Genomic DNA, 14,280 nt, shown 5'->3' on the forward strand with positions numbered 1-14,280 from the left:
CCTTTCATCTGGCTACAACCACTACATCTCTTTTCACACAGAAAAAAACAGGAAGATAAAAAACAAATACTCACAGAGTACAGTTTAGGCATGGAGAGCCTGGAGGTCTTCCCAAACGGCCGTGGGGTCACCCCAGCCGAGAGGCACGAGGTGCCCTCAGACCTGCGGAACCCCCTGGGGAGGGAGGCGGAGACCCTGGAGCCCCCGTCGTAGGATTTCCCAGCTGGGGTCACCGGTCTGTACCCTGAGCTTGCTCCCTGGAGGTGCTGGAGGTCGTCGTGCTGGGAGTCTGGGGCCTCGGTGGCTGTATAGAGGACAGCGCTGGCTGGACGGCTTCCTGCCAGGGGGCTTCCGGTCAGGCTGGATGACACGGGGCTGTTCCAGTGGACCTTGGGGGCGCCGGAGGTGGTGGTGGTGGAGACAGGGGGTGGGGTGGAGGGATTTGTGGGTACAAGCGGGAGACCTGCACCCCCAACTGTACCCACACCCGACGTCATCCCAGTTCCACCAGGGCTGCCACTGCTTCCCATAAGCCCTGGCATGGTGGTGGTGGTGGCGATTGTAGTTCCCAACTGGGACCCAGAGCTGGGGTTGAGGGAAGAGGCCAGATCCGAGGGGAGGCTGCCCAGCGAGGGGCTCTCTCCGTGGGCCGCGGGCTCGGAGGAGGGTGGGCGTCCTCTGGAGGGGGATCCGGCTCTGGGGAGGTCCTGGGCGTCAGTGCGGGCCAGGGAGGCGCGTAAGCGGGGTGTGTAGACGAAAGCCTCCTGGTGCTGCGGCTGTACGTGTGCCTGTCCAAAAAAAAAGAGAATGCCTGCACATCAGCACAGGTGCTGGGCCAAACAGAAGAGAACTGAAAAGGAATAAAGGTGAGCAACACCCATCTATGCTGCCAGAAGATGAACGACTAATTTTGGGAGCATAGATCAGTGTTGCAGACCTTTATTCTTTCTTTACTTGTGTTTGTAGCTCTACCTTACCTGTGGCTGCTGCTGCAGGAGAGGTGTGTGAGCTACCTGCGCGGGGTAGCAGGTGGCGGCTGTGACATAGTTGCCATGGGCCTCTCGCTCACTGGGGACAGACACACACACAGAGGGAAGGAGGGAGGGAGGAGGGACTATCAAGTAACAAGTTGAAAACATGCCGCACACAAAACAAACCTCCACTGAACCAGAGAGAGAGAGAGACAGAGACAGAGAGAGACAGAGACAGAGAGAGAGACAGAGAGAGAGACAGAGACAGAGAGAGAGAGAGCGCGAGAGAAACCAAGGAATAGGGATGTAGGACATCTTACAATTTTATGGATGAAACTGACACACTATTTACAACCAAATGAAAATGTGTGTGTTGACCTCCACCTGTTCACCCCATGTGTGTGTGTGTACCTCTTGTTGGGGTTGGTGTCCTCATCTTCTGTCTTCCTGTGCAGGCTGGATTTGGTGCTGCGCCGCTTGTTCTTCCAGGCATTCAGGTCCTAACACACACACGCACGCGCACACACACACCAAAGTTAAGAGTAATGCATGGATAAACAGCACACAGAGTGAAATACATCGTGTGCATGTAACAGCAGATAAACAGAGAGCACAAGCAATTGACATTTTGTGTGTGGAACTGGAAGCGCTCACACACACACACACAACAGGGAAACACTTTTTTTCTGTAAGTCACATGTGTTCAATATGCATGAGTTGACTTTTTTCCACTTAATCTCAGTGTCTAAGACGTAAAACACGATAGGGTAACTTAGTCTCTGCCCCTTCCAGGCAGCTCATGAGGCTGTGAAAAAATTGACTGGGCTGTAATGGACTGATCAAACCTATTCTCCAATCCACCTCGCATTCCCGCCTTGATCGCACACATGCTGCACATCAAAATTAATGCTAACCAATGGTATGTTTGTCGTTCGATTAGGTAATTTGGACTACACAACAGAAGTCCCATGTCTGACGTGCAGCCACTTCAGCTACGGTTCAGTGGTGGGGCTGGCTGTGCACCTTCATCTTCAGTTCACATCAAATACGGGAGGCGCTCATTGTAGTCGCTTACCCAGTTTCGCAAAAAAACTAGAATAACCTTCCTTGCCTGCAGAAAATGACTGGTCTTACGACTCCAATCCAACCCTTTAAAATTCACTACCATCATATGTGAAATCCAGAGCACATGCCAAACTGAATCAGGATTTAGCTTCACTCGCTCAATTCACTCTCATTCAAAATTTGGCGAATTACAGCCCCATGGATCGGAAGTAGAAGGGCGTAACTTAGGTGCCCCATTGTCTGTCTGTCTGTCTGTCTGTGTGTGTGTGTGTGTGTGTGTGTGTGTGTGTGTGTGTGTGTGTGTGTGTGTGTGTGTGTGTGTGTGTGTGTGTGTGTGTGTGTGTGTGTGTGTGTGTGTGTGTGTGTGTGTGTGTGGTGTGTGTGTGTGTGTGGTGTGTGTGTGTGTGTGGTGTGTGTGTGTTTGTGGTGTGTGTGTGTGTGTGTGTGTGTGTGTGTGTGTGTGTGTGTGTGTGTGTGGTGTGTGTGTGTGTGTGGTGTGTGTGTGTGTGTGTGTGTGTGTGTGGTAAGTGGCCTTCATTAGTTACAATCTAGGGCCACTTATTTCAAAGGACCTGGTTTTACCTGTCCAATTCAACCAGGTAATTGCCCATTAAAATTGCCAGGTACTTGACAACACAGGTCGTGTGTGTGTGTGTGTGTGTGTGTGTGTGTGTACCTCCTGCCATTTGTCGTCAGTCTCCCGGACGGTGCCGTGTACGCGCCTCATGTGCTCCTGTCTCATCTGGCCGGCGGCCGCCGCCTCCAGACTGATGTCAAAGGTCAACGAGGAACGGAAGAGCGGGGGGTGGGGGGGTGCCGAGGACAACGGGCCCAAGGGGATGTCACTCAGGGACTTGCTCCTGAGGAAACCCAGCACAGGGGATGAGAGATGTATGTACACACACAAAACACAGCAAATAAAAGGCCAAAAAAGCATGAATCAGCATGGTGCACAGCACAGCGCGCACGGGTGCACAGCACAGCGTGCACAGCGCGCGCACACACACACGCAGGCAGGCGAATTGCAGGAGGTAAAAACGTACGCATGCGCACACACACACCTTCTTAAAGAGCTTAAAAGCAAAAGAAGAATGTGCTGAAGGGTGGAAAGTTGTTTGGCAGCCGTAAAAGCAATGCATTCCAGGCGTAAATGATGATGTTTTGGGGCATCTCATCAGTACAAAAGCTTGCGGTGGTCACATGGGTAGGTATGGGGCGTTATTCTGACTAGTAAATGGTAGGTGTAGTGATACAGTGAGAGTACATTGAGTACCCTGAAGACTCATGAGGTCAATTCCAAAAATGTCACCATTTCAACTTCACAATGCATTGCTTTAAAATAGCAAGACAGAGCGTGAGAGAGGCGAAAGTGTCAACATTACATCACACCACAGGTTAGCATGATGCCATTACAGTCAGTCATTCAAACAAATGTCCCACAGAGCTAACAGTATTATTTGCATGCTGCATTGGCCTGCACAGATAAAGGATAGCAATTGGTTTGCATGATTCAGAAAGAGCAGGACTCTGGATGGAATATGAAGATCACATCGGCCCTCATATGGTCAGAAAATAAAAAGACACTGACACCTGTATCTTTCAGTTTTTCCCACACAAACACGAGCGCAGGTATGTACATAGATACCACGCCACACAGATACAAGATGAAACTCAAACAGAAGCATACCAGTCAAACCGAACACGAGAGAGAGAGAGAGAGAGAGAGAGAGAGAGAGAGAGAGAGAGAGAGAGAGAGAGAGAGAGAGAGAGAGAGAGAGAGAGAGAGAGAGAGGGAGAGAGAGAGAGAGAAAGAGAGAGAGAGCGAGAGACAGAGAGAGAGAGAGAGAGAGAGAGAGAGAGAGAGAGAGAGAGAGAGAGAGAGAGAGAGAGAGAGAGATCACCAAACTTGTGTCCCTTGCTGTCACTGAAGTCAACTTGCGTGAAGTCAGTTTTATATAACAATTAATTTAGCATTGAAACTACAAATGTGGTGCATGTGGAAAAGACAATAAGCCCCGTGGCACATGAGGACATCTGGTTTGAAATGCACCATTTCCCAGATAACACATTTGTCTACATGTTGAATGAATGTCCAATATAAAAAAACTTACTTACAAATGAGGACAGGAGACACATTTGGAGGTTTGACTTGCCCCCAAAGAGAAACAGAGAAAGGTTGATGCAAGGGAGAGGAGTCAGAGGGAGAGGTAAGAGGAGATGATAAAACAACTAATGTGTCAGAGAGCACAAGAGTATGACTCTGGCTTCCAGATAAGGCAGCAAAGCAGCCCACACACCATGCAGAAGCAAAACATGGATATGGACCTTATGAAGCACAAGCACCACTGATCCTCCCCACACACCAGAAGTACTGCAGGAGATCAGACCAGACCCAGCACTGATGCTGGCCCAGGGTCAGATCCAATTAGCCTGTTTTGAATTGGACATTTTAGGAAAGCCCGAGCATGACCGCCACCTTATGTCTTTATAAAGAAACTGCTGACAAAACAGACAATACTGCACAGGCAGACATTCATATGCACACACACTCATTCATTCACTCATTGATATGCATACTAAATCCCCTGAGCACGCACCAACGCAGAACACGTTACAACACCACACATACCGTATGCACAACAACATAAAAGAACACTCCTGCAAACATATAGATACACACATACACAAAGTGGGAGGTCTTTCTGCTGATTAAAAAAACAAGATAATGGAAACATGGTGGCGAGTCAGTCAGCTAGCAACATGTTTGCGGAGGCAGCCGGCAAAGCAAACGCTGTCCACGGGGAGAACTTACCCGACTGTTATGTAGGTCCTCAAAGGTAGTCTAGGAGATCAGTTAGACAAACACACACACAAGAGGAAACACGCACACAAATGAGATCACTGTTGACTGCTGTGAGCGCACTTGTCACCTGCGCGCTAATGACAGAAATCTGTCGTGCGCTCCCCTCCTATACGGCGGTGCGATTTCACAGGACTCAAACAAGAAGAACCAGATTCCAGCCAGCAGAGCTCATCAACTGGGAAAGGCAGGAATTCAAAAAGGGGTGGTGGCTCGATGCATGCGTACTGTACATACACACACACGCACTCACAAACACACGTGTACACACCCCGCTCCACCCACCTGTTCATAACAATGCCTCGAGACCAAGCCTAACTGTACTTGACACGCTAGCTTTGCTTTACTGCCAGACCATAACACAACCACACACACCACACACAGGCTACAAACACAGGAGGAACAAAGGGATTGTGAAATATAAACACGTCAACATTATCAATTAAAAATGATGAAAAATAAATTGCAAATAAAATGGGCCCTCTGTTCAACTCCAATTTAAATCAGATGAAACTCTGATAGTGGAAACAAACTGGCTTCCCATCCAAAGATCTAGAGAAGTGTAGGTTTGAATCCCACGCTTATCCATCCCTGCACCTCCATCGATAGCTGAGGTACCCTTGAGCAAGGCACTTAACCTCACATTTGCTCCAACTGCTACAAATACCCTGTAAGTCGCTTTGGATAAAAGAGTCAGTGTAATGTAAATTAATAAGACAAATTCTAACTTCCCATTAAAAAAACTCTAAAATCATAAACTATATACTCACCTTTGGCTTACTCCAAACAGGAACACACACACTAAAAAAAAATCAGCACCAATGGTTTTAGTTGCTTTTGGCTCACATCTTTGTGAGAGTAAAAAAATGAATGGTGCTTCCCCTTGTCACCTAAGGTTAACTTGTATGTCTTCAAGAGTATTAGAATTTCCCTCTCACACTCCTCCTCATTTGAAAACATCAATCAGTCATTTACCTCAGGGAAGTTCAGTGGCCTGTGAGTAGCTGAGGAATACAAACATACAGACACACACACACAGACAGACAAACACACAGAGAATGTGCTACAGAGGTCACACCATTTTGTTGAGTTTCTTTATTGACCCATGGAAGTCATTTTACAGCATCCAAAATAACCCACACAGCTCTGATAAAAACATCAGAGTGAAATCTGCTTATGGAAGTGCATGCAGTGCTGGTGAAGTCATTGTTCATTCCCAACACAATAGCAGCGTCCAACAAAAACATGACCACTACAGAAGGTCAAACACTGTAGCCATGCACCATGGGAAATGCAGTGCTGAATAATTAAGCAGAACTTCTACTATGGACACCATGAGCATTTTTTTTCAGTTCTTCACACACATTTGAAATGTCTTAAAGCAACACCAAGCATTTTTTCCTACCTTTTGGAACCCTAATTTCCCCTTATTTAAACTACTGAACAGAGACATGATATGGTCCTTCAACGTTAAGTAGGGAGAGAATAAGTAGGACTAAAGCCAACGCAGAGCAGCAAAACTGAATTCAAAAGTGGCTTTCACCCAGTTATAAATTGATAAACCACTGAAATAATTTGGGAAATTTTACTCCAACATTGGAAAAAAACTGTGTTGCTTTAATTGCTACATATACACAACTTTGATCATGTCATCATAGCTTTGGCATTAAATATTGCATAGCAGCTAATACAGGATTGGGACACCAATAATCTGGGATAAATACAACTGAAGTTCACCTTCAACTTGTTCACATTCAGACAGAAGTATTTCAGGCAACAGCAGAAGATTTCAGCAGTAGCAGGACCTTTCCAGAGAATCATAGAGTTTGTGTCATCCTTTTGTAAATTGGCAAATTGCTTTGGACAAACGCATCCTATAAATGTGATGTAATGCAACAAAGGAATTTTAATGTGCCGTGATCCAAGGGTGGCATGGGGTGAGAAAATCCATTCTGAAAAGCGTCCTTTAAAAATAACCAACAAACGTTGTTGCAGCCTTTCAGCCAACTCCTGCTGGGCTGACAGCTCATCACGGTCCATTCCAGAACAAGAGTGCATTCATCCTTGAAAAATCCAATTCGGAACGCAACAAAGCATCTATTTTAGAACTGTCCTTTCATGATCGTGGTGGGAAAATATTCTAGAACATTCCATCCATCTTGGAAGTGGAAAACAGCACACGTCCATTCTAAAAGCAGCAAGGCCTTCAGGTAGGCCTCATCCTCCTAAAAGGTTCTGAGTTGATCACATGTTACATGCAGCCCTCACTACACACCAGCCATTCAGAAGCAAACACATGCTGTTCAGAAGGATAAGAGGAAATTACACTTGAAAGAAAAGAAGAGAGAGAAAGGTGGCAGACAAAAGAGCCACAGAAAGAGCTGAAGAACCATCTCACCTGAATTACCTAATTGCAGATGTTGGCCAGAGAGAATTTAGTACATAAAAGCAAGCTCCATAAAACTGGATATCATCAACACCACTCGTTCTCAAGCATACACGGTATCTAAGGCACTAGAAATAAATCTCCTTTGGGCAAAATCCAACAGGTATCCCCCATCTGTGATGTCCTAAAGCCAATGACTAGGGGTGGCTTTAGTATGATAGAGTCTGATTTCCAAAAAGTAGTGTTTAGAATTCAGACGGCAGCCAACCCATCTCTGAAACACCTGGGCAAGACCCCTGTCGAGCTGAGGTGCGAGTTCATTGGACAGGACAAAGAAAAGGAAGCAGTGGGGAAGTGGTGGCATAGATATGAACACTAGATCCCGCGTTGACCACACACTTTATATTACAACAAGTGCCTCGAGTCAGATTGCTACCATCAATCAGTGACAATGAGATACTCGCATTATCCTGTAGGTGGCAATAACATCCATAGAAAATATCAATATACCGGAGCAAGATGGTGGCACCCAGGGTTAGGTCACAGACAACGGCTGAACATGGCATCTAGTGTTTATAACTATGAAGTGGGAGGGTGGGATGGGCTCTAGTGGAAGAGTGGGAGGAGCTCTGGAGGGAGATTAGGCAGGGCACTCTAATGGGAGGGCGGGGCTCTGGGTGGAGTGGGAGGGGCTCTAGCGGGACAGTGGAGCTCTGGGAGGTGCAGAGGAGGGGCGAACGGGTCCCGCCACCAGCCAGGGTATGATGTCACCATCATCGTCATCATCGTCTTCCGAGCCAGCCTTCTGTCGACTGCAACCAGTGCAGAGGTGGTGAGGAGAGGAGATGAGTGGAGAGGGGAGAAGGATAGAAGACAGGAAGGGTGAAAGGGGGAGGGACAGAGGAGAGGAGAAGGAGAGAGGAGGAAGAGCGAGGGGGAGAAAGGGCATGAGGGTGCAGAGATACAAGGAGGGTGAAGAGAAAAGATACGAGAAAGATGGATCAGAGCAGGGAGTGGGGAAAGGAAGAAACAGACAGGGTGAAAGAGTGGAAGGGGAGAGGTGAAGAGAAAAGAAAAAAGCACCGATCAGAAAGGAAGACAACAAAGGTAATACCAAAGTCAACAGAACACCCACAGCACAGCAAGCTGACAGGGGAAAGAAGCCAAGAGAAAAACAAAACAGTGGCACTACAGACATTGAGCTACAAGAATTAAGCAATAGCTATAAAGACATTTCACTGGAAAAATGACATTGATAAAGACATCTGCAGAAAAAAGCACAGGTACAAGTTGATAGAGACATCAACGAGGGGAGGGGATGCTGCAAAGATAAGAGTCATTGATAGCAGACATCAATGGAAGCACACAGCAACCACCCAGACGGCAATAATACATGATCAAATGGCCTCACTCCTTACTGGGTCCTCATAATTGATGGAGCATGTCTAATGTTCATCAGAGCAAGGTGGAGCCACATGACTGGGGAAGGACAGAACATTTATGCGTCAAAACTCTCAGTGACATGTGGGCACAGAAAAGGTCTTCACACAAAATACTGTATCTAGGCCTACTCTAACCGCATCAGCTGAATATGCAATTGTCCAGCTACATGTTCAGATTGCACAGTGTCCAGGGATAGGTCTGGTCTGTTCACAAAAAAAATAGGCCATTTATCCTGAAGGATCTAAAAAAAAGGAAAAGAAAATATCTCTTTTCAATCTACCCCCAAGTAGTAGTCCAGTGCTCTAAATAATCTGTAGGATGATCACTACCAGGCAGAGAGGTAGTAGAGGGCTCTACTCTATCCATAATCCTGTTCTGGGGGTCCCCATAGTTTTCCCTCATTATGCCTTCCTTAATTTCCTTCAGGGTTAACTCCCTCTCCACAATCCATTTCTGCACAAACCTCCTCAGACAAAGCTGAAGCTTATTTTACCATCTCTACCTATACCTTGCTTTTCTTTCAGGACCTACTCAATCACCAGTACTGTTCACTCCCCGTTCCTCCTCCTCAGACCAACCTGAAGCCCTGGAGCTTCTTGTACCAAGGCCGTCTCTGCGAACCCAGCTGAATGCGCTTCACATGGACGTCCTCCTCAGGTGTCCAGTGCTTGGGCATGAAGCGGTCGGCCCCGGGGTTGCTGGAGGTCAGGTGGACACTCTGGCCCACGCGGCGCGCATAGAAGTCGTCCAGCACTGGGTCGGGGTCGCGGCCGTGGCCCTGCCTTCGTCGCTCCTCCTCTTCTTCCTCGGAGGAGGAATCATCGTGGCCGCCGCCGTCCGCTAGGTGGCGCTGCAGGGCCTGTAGGAACAGAGCCTCCTGCGTCTCGCGGTCCGGTGGGCAGGAAGTCATCATGGCGGTCATGGAGGTCGTCGGAGGGGGAGGGGTCACGGGGTCAAGGTCACATGAGCGGGGAGAGACGGTGCCGCTGCTTTTGGAGTTGGGAGGAGAAGACAGCCAGAGCCAAGTGAGCAACAACAACATCTCGGAATACGAGCCTCAGAATGCAGCCCCCATTCTAGAATGTTCACCCCTTCACTACACTGTGCACTGCATGGGTGTAGAGTTGCATGATTTTATTACCCGCAGTCACAGGTGGCCATCCCGGGTTCAGAAAGTGAAAACTCTGCCACAGATATGATCCTACCAACCATGTATGAACTGACCATAAATGAGGACTCAAGAAAAGTAGATCCTTTAAAAAAAGTAGTTCCTTTAGTCAGTGATTTGGAAGGAAACAGTGTCAGGGTTTTAACATGTTGCTCAACTTAGTGTACTTTGTATTGAAAAGGTGAACATTCAGGATTTGGACAGGGGAAGGTTAGTTCACAAACACAGCATGTGGTTAGGCTGAAGAACAAGCAGAAGAGCTCATCTCTGACCACGACCACCCACACACACACTCTTGTTCACAATGGGACTAGCGAGGCACTACAGCCCAAAATTAGCTCTTAATACACCAGAGGCAGTGTTAACTGCAGGAGCACGCCAGAGGCAGTGTTAACTGAAGGAGCGAGAGGAGGACTGAAACGGTCATTGACACCAGCACTGTACTCAACATGGTGATAAGAGGAGAGGCCTCCAACACAGGGGTGGCCAAGGTCATCACACACACACACACATTAATTGTCCATGCACACCCATCCGCACACATAAGTCCAAGGTCTATACACCACACACAAGGTCTAATCACCCCCCCCCCCCCCACACACACACACACACAATGTCCAAGGACCAAACAAATACACACACACACACAGAGCCCAGACACCCACAGGTGAAATGGGGGTAAGGACTGCCAACCTGCTGCTGTGAAAGTGTCTGACGCTCACATCACTCCACGGGCTCCTTCAAGCAGATGTGAATGAAGAACATCTTGCAGTCAGTATCATGTCAGTAAGGCATCTCCATGGAAACTCTTCCAACCACATCCACAACACACCAGGGAAAACAAACACAAGCTCAAGCTGAAGTCAGTGAGCGGGGAGATTAGTGTGTGTGTGTGTGTGTGTGTGTGTGTGTGTGTGTTTGAGTGTGTGCGTGCGGGAGGCGTGTTAGGAGGAACTGCTCAGCAGTGGTATTAGCAGTCAAAACGTACCAACACACCACAAACTGAACTGACATTCCAACACACCATTACACGCTCGAGCGCAAATAACCTGCGAGGGCTGGTGGACGAGCAGAACATCCGGGACGCGTCAGACACGCCGACCCACGACCTGGGGCCACGGGGTGTGGCTGTGGGCAGTAGGCCATGGGGTCGCGACCCCTGAGGGTGTGGGTGGGGCTGGTGTCGCGAGAGCGAGACAGGGTGCGCGGGAACGGCAAAGTTGAAGGGGGTGGTGGTGGGGGTCGGTGTACGGAAGCGTCGGCTGGCCAGGTCGTCGTTGATCAGGTCCGGGTCGGGCCGGCCTCCTCCTCCGCCGCCCTGCGGGTCGGAATCCGAGTCGGAGCTCTCCTCGCTGCTACGGTAGTCACGGGCGCGCTGCAGGAACGCCACCGCAGAAGAGGACGCCACCGAGGAGGGGGGTGAGGGGGAGTGGGGCGTATGAGGCGTGAAGGCGGAGGAGTGGGGGTCGTGAACTATGACCCCTCGCATGGGAATGCCGCCGCAGCAGACACCGCCACCCTCTCTGGGGTCAGGAGGTGGGGGTGGAAGTCCAAGAGAGGAAGAGTTATGGGTCACCACAGGTGATCAGATGCAGAGACTCTCATGCTTTACTCATATTTCTCCCTCTCTCTCCCGCTCATACAGCCTCAACTCAATTGAGGCGTGCACGCACGCACGCACGCAAAAAATCTCCAGCACACTTGCAGATATTGCAACATAAAGGACATTTCAGTTTTGTTCTGCTTGTTTGATTTTATTTACAGTGTGTTTGGTCCATGTATATGACTCTGGATGAATCAGGTTTGGTCTCAGTGTGTGTGCGTGTGCGTGTGCGTGTGCGTGTGCGTGTGCGTGTGTGTGTGTGTACCTGATGAGGGGGCTGGTCCTTCTATCTGTGTCGCTCTGGTTGTTTGTGTGGGAAGGTAAGATGGTGTGTATGTCTATCTCATATGCAGGCTGGTCGTCTTGGGGCCTGCACTACGAATGGAGTTCCACCTACCCAAAAGTAACCCTCACCTACCCAGACTGATACCCAACACCCTGGACCAATCTGTTTTGAGATTTCAGAGAGTAGGTATGACCGGACTAATCCAAGAATACTGTATAACCGAAAATACCAGGACTGAGATGTAGAGTATGTAGAACACTGGGAACACTGATGATGGGCTAGACCCGTAACGTTTGTCCCTTTTCTGTCAGTTTAATTTTTCGGCTTTGTTTAATACATTTTTTGATTTTGCATTCAGCTCCAGTGTGCGACTCCTTTCTTCCTTTTCATTATACTGCTCTTGGAATTACGCACCGAGCGAAACGCTCAGGATAAGACATTGGCGCGGACGCCACCCCACCATTACTAATGAGTATGTAGAGTTGCCATGGCAGCATACCTCAGTTCAAACATCTCCTCCTTTAGTAGCATGAGTAAATCGAGAGGCTACACTGCACATGGCAAGCTTACTCTGGAAGTAACCATAGCCCAGCTCGGCAGTACAGGCCCCTGTTGTCTTCATGCTGCGGAGTGTGTGAACATATGTGTGCGTGCATGTGCAGGAGTGTACCTGATGAGAGGGCTGGTCCTGGTGTCTTCGTGCTGCTCGCGTTTCCTCCGTAGCGGCGTGGGCATGTATCCCCTCCCCCTCCCATCACGAGAGTCCGCCATCCTGAAACCCTGCTCTGCCTCTGCGTCGCTACCACAACCTAGCGAGAGAGAGAGAGAGAGAGAGAGAGAGAGAGAGAGAGAGAGAGAGAGAGAGAGAGCGAGAGAGAGAGCGAGAGAGAGAGAGAGAGAGCGAGAGAGAGAGAGAGAGAGAGAGAGAGAGAGATAAAGAAAGAAGAATTGAAGTACAACAAGAGAGGGAGGGAGTTAGAGGACATAAGAAAAATAGCAGGACAGAGTTGAGTAAACAGATCGAATAAAAGAAATTCCCAAGCCTACAGGACAGATAAACAACGAGGTCTGAAACAGGCAACACAAGCTGAAAATGTCCACACACACTCACACACCCCTTTCACCAGGTCTCAAGGGTGCCACCCAACACTCAGACTGGGGCCCATGGTGCGCATTCACACACACACAAAGAATGAGACAGATACAAACAGACAGACAGACGGGCGAAGAGAGAGACAGAAACACAGGCATCTCTGGCAAACTCTCATGTCCATTACCAGCTGGGTGTGGAATGACCCAGAATGTCACGCCAGGCTGTGTGGAGGGGGCATGGCAAGCCAACACTTTCATTAACACTTCCCTGGGAAGAATGGCCGTTCTCCCTCGCTCACTTTCTCTCACTTGCATGCACGCAGGCATGCACGCACGCACGCACACGGTGGTAGGCCTTATGCAGCGTGCATCACGAGAGTGTACAGGTAAGGATGAAAAGGTAAGGCTGCCACTTGCTTGAGCTCCAACAGGTCAATAGCGTCAGTTACAAGTAGTGACCACCAGAGGGCAGCACTAAAGCACACAGATTTTCAACATGCACCATCATTTCAGGACTTCAGAAGATTGATTGACTTCAGAAGATTGATACCACCCACAGCTTCGACTTGTTTACACACATTGCATTCCTACAGTAACATCCCAACAGGTCTATACTTTTTATACAGGAGAATTTAGACAAGGTCTACAATAATTCTGAAATAGTAGTTTTATATAAGTGCCATACACAAATATAGCACTGTTTGTTTGCATACTTCTTTCCTTTTTCCCCAAAGCAATGACAAATCTTTTTCAGGGGGGAAAGCATTGTCTTTTTACCTATGACTCATCACAGCCCATTAAAGCATTCATGGGATAAAGTGTAGCGTCTGAGGTGGCGCTGAGGGTGTATGACTGTGGGCTGGAGTAAAGACTCTCGATGTAGTACACAGACACACACTTCGGCCCAAAGTGTGGCATCTGAGGTGGCGCCAAGTATGCGTGACTTTGTGGAGGATTCACGCTCACTCACTCACACACACACATCCATATGAATACACACCTTCGCTGCCGGCCCTGAGCGTGGTATCTGATGTGGCGCTAAGTGTACGGGACTCAGTTGAGTCCAGGCTCTCGATGGAGTCTTCGCTCTTGCAGCTGGCCGTCGCCTGAAGACCCAGCAGCTCCTCGCGATCGGGGAACCAGCTCTCACTGTAGCCACTGTCACGCACACTCCAGCGAGGACTCCACTCCTCTAACGCCTAGAGAGAGATTTCTTTTTTGATTTTTAAAAGCGCTTTATTTTAACAATCAGAAAAATATCCCATTTACAAAGCCATACCACACAATCAAACCCGGTAAAGAAAAAACAAACCTCAATCTTAGGCTAAAACCCCCCCGAAAAGGTCAACTCCCCACTAGAGGATGACATTTTTCAGGAATTCCCTTGGGTCCTGTGGGTCCCGCGG

The 14,280-nt window shown here is 48.6% G+C and overlaps 1 protein-coding gene across 2 annotated transcripts in view; it reads right to left on the minus strand.

Annotated features, from left to right (window-relative positions):
- Window positions 1-14,280, minus strand: part of lmo7b (LIM domain 7b) — a 62,576-nt gene that overhangs the window by 25,464 nt on the left and 22,832 nt on the right. The window contains exons 8-14 of one of the 2 annotated variants that reach the window (XM_063211566.1): window positions 13,875-14,073; window positions 12,453-12,591; window positions 4,849-4,878; window positions 2,713-2,896; window positions 1,383-1,471; window positions 978-1,068; window positions 75-788 (exon numbers count right to left, since the gene is read on the minus strand). In XM_063211566.1, the coding sequence (XP_063067636.1) occupies window positions 75-788; window positions 978-1,068; window positions 1,383-1,471; window positions 2,713-2,896; window positions 4,849-4,878; window positions 12,453-12,591; window positions 13,875-14,073 (1,446 nt within the window). The remainder of the gene's footprint in view (window positions 1-74; window positions 789-977; window positions 1,069-1,382; window positions 1,472-2,712; window positions 2,897-4,848; window positions 4,879-12,452; window positions 12,592-13,874; window positions 14,074-14,280) is intronic. The other variant, XM_063211567.1, reaches the window with a different exon arrangement.

The sequence above is a fragment of the Engraulis encrasicolus genome, chromosome 12 (assembly GCF_034702125.1).
Source record: "Engraulis encrasicolus isolate BLACKSEA-1 chromosome 12, IST_EnEncr_1.0, whole genome shotgun sequence".
NCBI classification, from domain to species: Eukaryota; Metazoa; Chordata; class Actinopteri; order Clupeiformes; family Engraulidae; genus Engraulis; species Engraulis encrasicolus.